At 37.3% G+C, this 12143-nt stretch overlaps 1 protein-coding gene across 8 annotated transcripts in view; it reads left to right on the plus strand.

Annotated features, from left to right (window-relative positions):
* Window positions 1-12143, plus strand: part of WAC (WW domain containing adaptor with coiled-coil) — an 80239-nt gene that overhangs the window by 37177 nt on the left and 30919 nt on the right. For all 8 annotated transcript variants that reach the window (XM_044228400.1, XM_044228401.1, XM_044228399.1 and 5 more), the window contains exons 4-5: window positions 4390-4496; window positions 11608-11723. In XM_044228400.1, coding sequence (XP_044084335.1) covers window positions 4390-4496; window positions 11608-11723 — 223 coding nt within the window. The remainder of the gene's footprint in view (window positions 1-4389; window positions 4497-11607; window positions 11724-12143) is intronic.

Here is a 12143-nt window from a genome sequence, read left to right on the forward strand (position 1 = left end):
ATTTTATATCCCTCTGGTTAAGCACTGGATGAGAGTACTTTGCCCAAGCATAAACCTGTAACCCCTTTATTCCACCCCCTCTCCCCCGCAAAACCCAAGTAATTCTCACTAGTATCCTTTTCTTTGTTTTTTTAAACAGTTTATTTATTTTTTAAGATTTTTATTTATTTAATTGACAGAGATTACAAGTAGGCAGAGGGGCAGGTGGGGGTGGGGTGGGGAAGCAGGCGCCCTGCTGAGCAGAGAGCCCAATGCGGGGCTCCATCCCAGGACCCTGAGATCATGACCTGAGCTGAAGGCAGAGGCTTAAACCACTGAGTCACCCAGGTGCCCCAGTAGTATCCTTTTCTTAGAAATCTTTAAGACTTGCTTCATTAGTCCTAAGTTTAATTCCTTTTGTTTTGTTTTGTTTTGTTTTAAATATTTTATTTATTTATTTGACAGAGATCACAAGTAGGCAGAGAGGCAGGCAGGGAGAGAGGAGGGGAAGCAGGCTCCTTGCTGAGCAGAGAACCCAGGACTAGGATCATGCCCTGAGCTGAAGGCAGAGGCTTTAACCCACTGAGCCACCCAGGCACCCCCTAAGTTTAATTTCTTAAGTATCATTTAAAGCCAGTTGTTTCCCACCTAATCCATAAATCCTGCTTTCCTCAAAGAGACTTTCTTGGGCCAGATAGCATCCATGAGACTATCTCTTACCCGCATTTATATTAACTTCCTTTGTGCACTTGAATAATCGTTGATTTAGTATTAGAATTCTGAGTTTCAGTTTTATGCATGGCTCTACTCTTTGCATATATTGGCATCCGCAGATCACTTGTTCTTTCTTTCAGTCTTAGACTCTACATCATATCTTAAAAAAAAAAAGATTTTATTTGACAGACACACCAAGGCAGGAAACACAAACAGGGGGAGTGGGAGAGGGTGAAGCAGGCTTCTTATCTAGCTCGGAGCCCCATGCAGGGCTAGATCCCAGAATCCTGAGCGCATGACCTGAGCTGAGGGCAGACACTTAACAACTGAGCCACCCAGGCCTCCCTACATCATACTGTTAATAAAAAGAACTTTGTTCTTATCCTGAAATATGCAGACTAATTATAGGGCAGGAAATAACTTACGTGAATTTTTGAGATAAAAAGATTTCTGAGAAATTTTATATTGTAGCACTTTGTATATTAGGTATGGAAAGTGTAGTCCTAGAAAATCATATCCAGCATCATTGTTACTCTGATGCTGGGTAGGCTGTGTATGTAATCACTTTGCTTTTCTACTTGGGTGTTAACTTTAGTATGAAAAGAACTACCTGAAGGAATTTAAAGGCTCAAATGAGATCCCTCCCAAAAGTACTTTGGAAGGTAATATAAATTGTAGCTTTTATTAAGGAGAGTTTGCTGGAACTTTGTATGGTCGTGTTATTTAGGGGCAGATCTGCCCTGCATTCAGTTCTTAAGCACATCCTTCTGGCCAGAGTGTAAAGATTGATTTCTTGCCGTCCCATACCATGCTTTCTATAAAACCTCTTTTACTTAGTTTTGGATCCGATTTAAGAACGTCAGTTTATTCTTAGTCCCTTACCAGAATAATCTGTATCTTAATCTTGCTTCTCACTTCTTTTTTAAGGTTCAGTTGTTAGTTTTGCTAAGTGGTCTAGATAAATCTATTTCACAGGATGTAGACTCAGAAAGCTCCTGTCTCTGAAAATGTCTTTGTTCTTAATAGCTGAGTTTTCTCTTGTCTCTAAAGCTTTAGGCCAGGGTGCCTCAGTACTTGTGTTTTTTCAGTATATTATGGCCTCTGAAAAAACATAGATTAGGCCTAAAAGCTATCTGATAACCATCTGTCACACTGGTGGAATATTTACTGTTTCTTCAGAGGTAAGAGCTTAACTAAATTGGGTGCTTGTCAGTTTTTGAATATTCATTGATACTAAGAATAACACTAAAATGGAGTAGATGTCTTGATCTTAACCTCATGAGAGAGAGATCAGTAGACCTCGATGCCTAGTGTACCTTCTGTTTGTAGAGTACTTCACTTCTCCAGTCTTGTAATAAATCTTTAATGTGGCACTTTTGTAGTCTAAGTGTAGGTCATCTTGCTTAAGAATATATGCATGTAAATGTAAAGGCATCTAACCCAGGCTTCTTAAAGGATTATTCTAGAATTCATTTCAGTCTATAAAATTGACCTTTTCTTCATTATTGCCAGCCTGTTTATGGAAGTTTCAGTGGTATCTGAACTCTTACTAGGGATGGATAATATGACCTTCTTTGTATATATTACTCAGTTTCTTAGCTCTATTTTCCTGTTAACCTGATTTTTCTTTAAAACAAACAGACTAGGAGTTACATATGAAAAGTGCAGATTTTGGCATAGGTTTAAGATTTTCTTAAAAACTTGGGAATATTAAGATTTCTTTGTGAAAGAGTGTTTTGGGGTTTGGTGATTGTCTAAGAGGGTCACAGCACCCATTGTATAGTCCTCATCAGGGCTATGACTTACTACTGGGAAAAGATACATAGTAGAGTCAGCTAAGAGAAAAGGTATGCAGAACAACGCCTGTTGGAAGCCAGGTGTAGGCTTCTGAGAGTCTTCCTAGTAGAGTCACACAAGACATACTTCATTCCTTCAGCAATGAATTAGACAGTATTTGTGAAATGTTGATTATAAAGGAGACTTACTAGAAATTTGGTACCCAAAATTGTTACTAGATTTGGTTTGTTACTTAGGCCCCTTTACCTAGCATCTACCAAAAATGTGGATTCCCAGTAGGAAAGCATATGTTAAGCATAAACCATGTTGTATGCACAAACAACTTGGGCACAGTGAGCAACTGTTAACTCTTAGGGGAACTTGATCTAGGTTCCCACATGTCAGCCAAGGGCCACCTGTGCACAGGGGCCTTTCTGATGATAGAGGTCTTAAGGCCAGCTATGTTAACGTTTCTTCCCGCTGAGTTTATCTTGACTAATTTCTCTTTGTGTTTGTTCTTAACAATGTTTACTGAAGAATATTTTGTCTACTGTTACAAGTTTAGGGTGTTTTATATAAATGCATGCCATACAGCAAGGTAAAATTAAAAACAAGTAGATGAAGAAGTCATCAGGCAGTGGTCTGGTTGAGATATTTTCTCTGTTACATCACACATCACCCACATTGTGCCACGTCCTTCAGTAACCCTCTCCTGTCTATGTCACATTACTAGTGTTTCTGGGTCTTTGAATCTGCTTTTGGTTTCTTTTATAAATTGGCCCTTATCCAGGGTTTGATGTTGGCCATTGCCTTTTCTCTTGCCATACTCTTACTTCATTCCAAGCTCATAGTGCTTGTTGATATTATGCAAGGCAAAGTTGAGTCCTCTCCCTTTGACTTCTGATGGAGGAGACTTGCCGATCACTTCTGAATTCCTAGTGCTCTGTAGGTCTACTGACATTTCCACTTGGGTATCTGAAACTGTAAAGTCAGCTTCTGACTGTCCCATTTCACTTTTCTTACCTACTTAGTTTCCCCTGCTGACTGAAATAGTTAATTCTCAGTCATTTATATTACTCTTCCCACATTTTGTTCATTACAGTGTAGACTTCTTACCATTGCCAGTGTAGTTTGTTTGTTAATTTTTAAGGTGAATTATGGTATGTTGTTGCTGGGGAAAAATGTAATGAAATTGAAATACAGTTAGAAATTGTAATAACAGTTAGACTTGATGGTGAACCTTCTTTGAACTTTAATCAGTGTTTTTGCAAGTCTATTTTTATACCTTGGCTTTTCTTAAAGACAATAAACACTATCATCCCTGATGGTCTTTGAGATATGTGGATTATTCATAAGGCTCGTGAATTACTTTTAAGCAATTCTTAGAGTTGGTCCTGTTATTAGGAGACTTAGAGGATACCAGCTTCATCAGATACCTTCCCTTGGACTTAACTTTCTTAATACTGTTTTAGTTGAAATATTGGCAAAACTATTTAAAATCAAGTTGCAGAGGCTCTTTAAGAAATTGAAAAATAATTGCAAAAACATACTGGATATTTGTGACTTTTAGTTCTGTATCACTGAATTTTTGTGCTTTTTTTCTTTATATTATGTTTCTGTCTTTCCCTAATCTCTTATTTTTAAAAAATTTCAGGAAATGATACTGATGAGGTTTTGCTCATCTGATAAACATAACATTTTTCCATAGGCTGTCAGCCATGCAAGCTGTATGCTCTTTAAGCCACATCTTTTGTAGGCTCACAAATACTTTATATGTAAGAAGTATGAATATGTATATATTCCGGATGCTTATGTAAAATGATTTTAGGGATACACAAGAATCTGTAGTATGATAGAAAGCAGTTGAAATTAAACATGAAATACTACTTATAATTCACTTTGGTCTTTGTTTCTTTGCAGGGACCAGTTACTCTCCACAAGAAAATTCACACAACCACAGTGCTCTTCATAGTTCAAATTCACATTCTTCTAATCCAAGCAATAATCCAAGCAAAACTTCAGATACAGTAAGTATATAAATGTGCCCAATTTTGGTTTTGGAGGGGGATTGTGTGTGTTTGTGCTTATTACCCTCCTCCCTCAAAAACGCCCCCCAAAACTCCTCCACCAAGTCTTGTTTAATCTAAAGTTGACCTTTTTCAATGTATTTGAAGTAATGAGCTAAGCTTCGTAGAACTGAGAATAGTCAGGAGATAACTGGTATTTTTTCATAACTTTTCTATACAGAGCAAAACATGACTATTGCAATGTCTGAGATAAAAAGAACTATAGATTGTGAAACTTATGTAGTTAAAGTGGTTTACCTTGTCCTCCTTTAGGAAAGTGTATACATTTCTTAAAACATATATTCAGAACATAATGCTGTGTATTATAAACCCTACTAAATACTAGTGATGTGAGAATTCCTGTCTTCAAGGCAATGAAAGTCAGGAATTTTAGGTATTTCTAAACTGAAGTAACTCAGCTTTGATTTTTTTTTTTAAAGTTATGGTTCAAATGAAAGTTTTAATACATTCATTCAACAAAAGTTTAAGTTTTCAATTTGCCAAGTATATGCCAAATTGGAGAGATGTATAATACTAAGAAAATGTGGCCCATCTCAGAGGAACTTTTGGACCTGTGGTGAAAACAGAAGAGTAAACAGTTAAAACAGTGCCTGTTAGAGTTGCATTGGGAGCACTCAGAAGGGTAACTCCCGTCTTGGATGAGAGGAAAGTATTAAAGTACAAGTAACACTCCCCAGCGGATTGAATATAGCAGCTGGGTGAATTCATGTGGTATGCAAAGGGAGCAGCATCTGCAAAGACCTAGAAGTGTGAAATAACGTAGCGTTTTGGAGAACTGCAAAGGTTTTAAAAATGTGAAAGAATGGTAAGAGCTCAGGTTACAGAGATAAGTGGAAACTAGCTCCCCCAAAATTGCGTATCTTACCAAGGAATATGAATTTTATATAAAGGCAGTGCAGAACTACTGAAGGATATAATTGGTGAAGTAACCTCCTACTTGGGATTTTACAAATTCTGTCACAGAGTAGCATGGAAAAGACCAGGAAGGAGCCACTAGAAGGCTATAGAAGTGTAGGTTGAATTCAACAGATTCTGCCTTGGATATTTGGGTGATCATCATACCTTAATCAACATTGAAAGGTCTTTGGGATTTATTATTTCTTCTCCCTTACTGAAGCAGTGTGGGTAGTACATTTTCAGAGGAAATGTAGACATAAATGATAGCATTTTCATAAAGATAAATATAGAATAGTTTTAAATACTGTATCAGTCAGGGTCTAGGTAGGAAAACAAAACATGCTAGCTATTTTAGCACAGAAAATTTGGCAGCACAGAAAATTTTATATCCAGGATTGGCTAGGCAGATAGTGTATGTTATTGAGGACTGAAAAAAAACAAAGGAACATACACCCATACTTTCAGCCTCAGAGCTGGAGTCCAGTAGGAGGAGGTTGTGGTTATTAGAACCTAATGGCTTAGAGGAGGAGCCTCGCAGAACTGGTGATAGGACCTCTGAGTGGGACAGTGTATGATGAAGCTAGTTCTGGCAGATGGCAGAGAGCTGGAAATTGGAGAGATCTGTGGCTGCTAGGCTTCTCATGCCTTTCGGTCTTAACTTCAGTGCCTGCTGTTGGCCGAATCTAACTGGTAGCTAGCTGAATAAATGATGCAGTTCGCCTTGGTATTACGTATTACAGATCAGTATAGAAGGCAGTGGTGTTGAGGCTGAGACAACAGCTTGGTAAGCCTTAACAGGTGTTATCATCAAACTCCTTGGCATGAGTTACACAATAAGGTGTATATTCAGGATTTTAGAATGAATTTGTTTTTGTGGAAGGTGGCCCCATTAATTTACAAAGTAACAAACACTAACAAAGCTCCATTTATCACTCACAATCCCAAATTGGTATTTGTCTGCTGATAGTTGCAGTGGCAGGCCATGTGGACATTGTTTTGACTTAAGAAAAATCTTAATTCAGGGAGAACTAATTCTGGTTGATTGATTTCTAAGACATGGGTTAGTGGTGAAATCAGAAAGAGTAAATAATGGGCAGATAAGCTTGCTCTACCCAAATCATAAATGGTGTCAGGGGATTTCGTTTTGTGGATGGAAGCTGAAGACTGTTACCTGAATGGATTAAGTATTATATGTTTTAAGAATCAGGATTTCCCTTTCTGTAAATTACAGGTATAGGTATATAATTAACCTCCAAGTAGTGGTCTTATGATGTGTCCAGTGGGCATGATGCATATATGATTTTATAAACTACAAATTTAATCTTACCTGAAAAGTTAGCTTTTGAACTTTTCTGCAGATTGCTTACAAACTTTTTGTCTTTAAATCATGTCTAATGGAAGTTTTTGAGTAGTAAGTAAAACATAAAATTAGTTTTTATCTGATACTTTCATAATGAAAGAATAAAAGAACAGGTGAAAATTAGAGAACTTAGGTCAACACATTTTAATCTAGGTTAAAATATGGAATAACTTTTTTAAAAAGTAGTTCTTTTTTCCTCTTTGAGGTTTTCAGGTTTTAAATCTTGTCTTTGAAAGATCAGTAACAATATTATCTAGTTAACATCTACACAGACATTTGGTTGTATGGGTGATTTATATTTATCAGCTGTTGATAGTCGAGTTGAAGTTGCCTTATTTTCTCAGTATTAAGATTTTCATATTCATTGTGGTTTAACGCAGAGCCTAGCCCATGATAACTATTTAGGAAAAGCTTTTTGAATGCCTCCTCCTCCCTAATCTAAATATAACAGGACTTACAAGCCTTGTTTTAGGTTAGTTATGCATATTTGTGATTTTTTTTTTTTTTAAAGATTTTATTTATTTATTTGACAGAGAGAGGGAGATCACAAGCAGGCGGTGAGTCAGGCAGAGAGAGAGAGAGAGAGAAGCAGGCTCCTGCCAAGCAAAGAGCCCGATTCGGGGCTCGATCCCAGGACACTGAGATCATGACCTGAGCCGAAGGCAGCGGCTTAATCCACTGAGCCACCCAGGCGCCCCCATATTTGTGATTTTTAAGAGACCTCTGAATTGCTTCATTTAGAAAAAATAATTTATTCCCATTTAAACACATAACAAATATCTTCCCTTCTACATACCCTCCAGTCTTGATTTGCTGGGAGGTACTTCAGTCTCAGTTGACTTGGCATTTATAGTCCAGCTTCACTTGTTACCACATAAATATCTTTTTGGAGCTTTTCAGCTTGAGGCTCTCAAGATTTATTTCTGTAACCAGTCTTTGCCTCTGAAGATACTCCACTTAATTTTAAAAAAATCAGAAATTAATCAGAGCACTCTTAGGACTCCATGAAATTCTTTGTTAACAATAATTGATGCTTTGATGCTGATATTGTTAGTCAGCAAAGGGGCTCCTTATTAAAAATTAATTAATTCTAGGATTAACCATTAACCGTTTTAATTCTAGAATTAAAAAAGTTAATTCCATGGGGCACCTGGGTGGCTCAGTGGGTTAAGCCGCTGCTTCGGCTCAGGTCATGATCTCAGGGTCCTGGGATCGAGTCCCGCATCGGGCTCTCTGCTCAGCAGGGAGCCTGCTTCCCTCTCTCTCTCTGCCTGCCTCTCCATCTACTTGTGATTTCTCTCTGTCAAATAAATAAATAAAGTCTTTAAAAAAAAAAAAAAGTTAATTCCAGAATTAACCATTCCTTTTCCAGTGTTTCCCATGGGAAAGAAGTAGTAGGATTCTGTATTTTAAGAGAGAGAGCAGAAGGGGATACACTTTTTTAAGGAGAAAAGCACACCTAAAAGACATTTTGAACTGAAGGAGAGCAGATGGGTACGCCATAACTGTTTATTAGTACTGTTCTTTCAGAGCAGTCATTTTCATACTTTTTCGTCTCAAGACCTTTGTCTACATTCATAAAAATTGAGAGCTTTTGTTCATCTTTTATCCGTATTTTCCATATTTAAAAATTAAACCTTGGGGGAAGCACCTGGGTGGCTCAGTCATTAAGCCAAAGTCATTAAGCCTCTCTCTTCAGCTTCAGCTCTCAGGGTCCTGGGTCCGAGCCCTGCACTGGGCTCCCTGCTCAGCAGGAAGCCTGCTTCTTCCTCCCATTTCCCCTACGTCCCCCCCGCGCCCCCCCCCCCCGTTCGTTTCAGTCAAATTAATGTTTTTTTAAAAAAATAAGCCTTGATAAATATGAGGGCCACTCAGGTGACTCAATTGGTTAAACATCTGCCTTTGGCTCAGGTCAGGATCCAGGGTCCTGGGATCAAGCCCTGTGTCATGCTCCGTGCTAAGTGGGGAGCTTGTTTCTCCCTCTGCTCCTCCCCCTTGCTTGTGTGTTTGGGTGCTCGTGCTCTTACTGTCTCAGTCACTCACTCAAAATCTTTATAAAACACCTTGAAAAATAATTTTACAAAGATTTGTAAATTTTTACAAATCTGTAAACCCTTTACATGTTAGCATATGTAATGTTTTTATGAAAAAATACTTTGTAAAATAATAACTGTTAAAATAATAATGTAAAGTAATAACTTTGTAAAACAAGAAGATCTGGAGTATCTCTTTAATATCTTCATAGGCGATACCTAGAACTTCACAAGTGCTCTGCATTCAGTCTTCCGTGATAACAAATCTCCTTTCACAGCATCTGGGGAAATTCTACTCTGTTCTTGTGATAGAATGAGGAAGAAAAAGACAAAATCATTATAGTAGTATTATGAAAATAGTTTTGATCTTTTGAAATGATTTTGAGGTCCTTCAAGGGTTCCTGGACAACACTGGGAAAACTGTTGCCTTAATGCTTATGTTGGCAAATACATCAAGCCTAATTCAGAATATTTGAAGTGTTTGCAGGCCTTTTGGGGGTTTAGTTCTTAGTTGTAGATCCTCCTTTTTTTACTCAAATTTAATAATAAGATCTAATGTTTAACATGGTGATGGTAGTTGGCAACACCATATTGTGTGATTGAAATGGGCTGAGAGTGAAAAGTTCAGAATGTTTTCACAAAATCTGTGAGGTGGTGATGGATGTGTTAGTGAACCAGATAGGTGAAATCCTTTCAGTGTCAAAACATCACAGCATACATTAAGTGTCTTCCAGCTTTGTCAACTATATCTTCCAATAAAGTTGAAAATACATAATGAAGAAAAGCAGTAACACCTGTGCACATCAGCATTTTGAAAAATTCCCCATTACTGAAAGGGTTCCCTGCCCCCCCTTACCTTTTTTGTGTGGTGGATGGAAGTGGGGTGAGAAGATAAGCTAAAGTTACTGGTATATTATTTTAGTGCTGTACCCTGAAACACATTTTGTTAAGTAAGACATTAACTTGTACTAATCTGAGATTTGGTGGGCAAAATCAGTGCAGTGTCATAGACCCATACCGTTGAAGTTTCTGGTCCGTGAACTTTTAACTGTCGTGGAGGTTATGCCAGGATGTAAATTAACCGTTGTCAAATAATACACTGTTTACTTGAGCTGAAAATTTTTTTTTTCTTAAAGTGGGACTCTTGATGAGGGAAAGAGTATGTCAGTATATATTTTGATGCCTGCTCCTTACCTTCTTCAGAACAAGGCACAGAACCATCACTTTGAAGAGCACTGGTGTAGACCACTCTGCCCTACTCTGATGTCCTCTGTCCACCTGCCTCAAATCTTACTCTTACTTCTTCAGACCAAACTAGTAATCAGTCCCATAAAACCACTTTCCAAGGAAACCAAATCTTTCAGATATATCCATAGAAATGTTCAGTTTATATAATAATTTAGGTACAAGGAGTGGTGAGTGGTGGAAGAGAACTTTCTGAATTTGACTTTCTGTGATTGGGTTTCTACAACTTGGTTGTAGCCTATTTCTGAAAACTAGAAGGATTGAGGATTAACTTTCCCCTGATATGAGGGTTTTGGATGCACAGGGCTGATTACCGGTCGCTTCATTATTTTGAGGTATAATCCCAAGACATAAGTGTGGCATCTGCATTTAGGAATCTGCAATATCTTTTCATCTACCCTTAAATTATTGTAGCATTTTGAGAATTGGTATTGATTTGTTGGAAATAATGGGCATCCTGAAACCTAGATGTTTTGATCCTTACCGTCTATCACCAGTTAGTTTTGTGACCTATAGCAAACTGGTACATTCTGTAGGCTGTTTCTTACTTGGTAAAATTAAAGCCGAGTCAGCAGGGCATGAGAGTTCCTTTCTTTCCTCAAGCTTGAGCCCAGAAGAGGTATAAACTACCAAAGTAGAACATCATTTCAAGCTCATTTGAGAAAATAGTCAAATTCATCCAGAAGTGTACTTGGAATTCTACCAGATTTCCTGGGCCTAGTGCACTTAAACTTTATACTTTTTAGATCTGTACCATGGAAATTGGGCCTTCTTTCAGATTTTTCTAATTTCTTTATAATTTTCCAGTACTTATAAAATACCTAAAGAGAATGTAGCTGAGAGTTTTTGAAAGGCTGGTTTTTGTTACAGAGAAATGAGTGATGCTGCTGACCCATATAGCATGTGAGAAGAAAAGGTCTAGATAACACTGGCCCCGCCTCATGGATTTTGCTGGTGAAACAGATACTACACTTTTAATTAGCTTTGTATTCAGGTTTTATTAACATCGTGTCCCCCCCCCCCCACTAAGTAACAGTAAATACAGGCAGATTGTTCTCTGTTAATACTATATATGAGTACTGTTGTGCATAGTGAGTTTAGAACTGATGTGCGGTCGTGTCATCAAATCAGTCAGTTGTCTGTGGGTTTTTTAAACCCCCTCCCCATTGCCATGTGACTGGATTTCAGCAAGTAAAATTATTACAGTGGAGAACTTCAGGAATGGTTTTCTGAAGTCAAGACGTTAATTTCACATTTCTCATTTTGTGCCTAATAAATATATATCTTCTGTTTAATTTCATATTTTACAGGATTTTCCACTGTTCTTTTTTAAGGTGTTCATAGACTACGGTCTCCTAAGATACATACACAGATAATTACATTCTAGATCTGGGTGTTTTTATTTAATGGTCTTTTCCCTTATGTGTGCTTTGAAAACCATTGACCTTCTTGATGTTTCATATCAAGTGATTAAATAGTACTAATATTTTCTAATTTTTAAAAATGTATTTTTAAGCCTTATGATTCTGCAGATGACTGGTCTGAGCATATTAGCTCTTCTGGGAAAAAATACTACTACAATTGTCGAACAGAAGTTTCACAGTGGGAAAAACCAAAAGAGTGGCTTGAAAGGTATTTGCTCTTACTCATTAAAAAATATTTCTTACTCTTGATTTTACAGCTTAACATCTTAGAACATTCTGAGTTTAGATTTCTTAACAGTGAAACTCGTCATTAATTGTAGCGGTTTTCTGTAATTACTTTTTACTTAAAAAACAAACAAAAACTTGGACAGTTGAGCACCTTGTAAACCATCAATATATTTGAGATTTTAGATCAGCCTGTACTTACTGCATCTTCCTTATAATTTGTAGTGGAAATTTTCATAATTCTTTAAGTATAATAATATGTATCCTTCATATATGTAGGATTAATACTGGAGAGTTCTGGTTTTGGGGTAAATGACATTACAGATAATTGCTAAAATAGGACCATCACTGGGAAACGTTACTGTTCTGTTAGCCATATCTTATCTCATGCACCAGTTGATAT

Source organism: Neovison vison, chromosome 12 (genome assembly GCF_020171115.1).
Source record: "Neovison vison isolate M4711 chromosome 12, ASM_NN_V1, whole genome shotgun sequence".
Taxonomy (NCBI): domain Eukaryota; kingdom Metazoa; phylum Chordata; class Mammalia; order Carnivora; family Mustelidae; genus Neogale; species Neogale vison.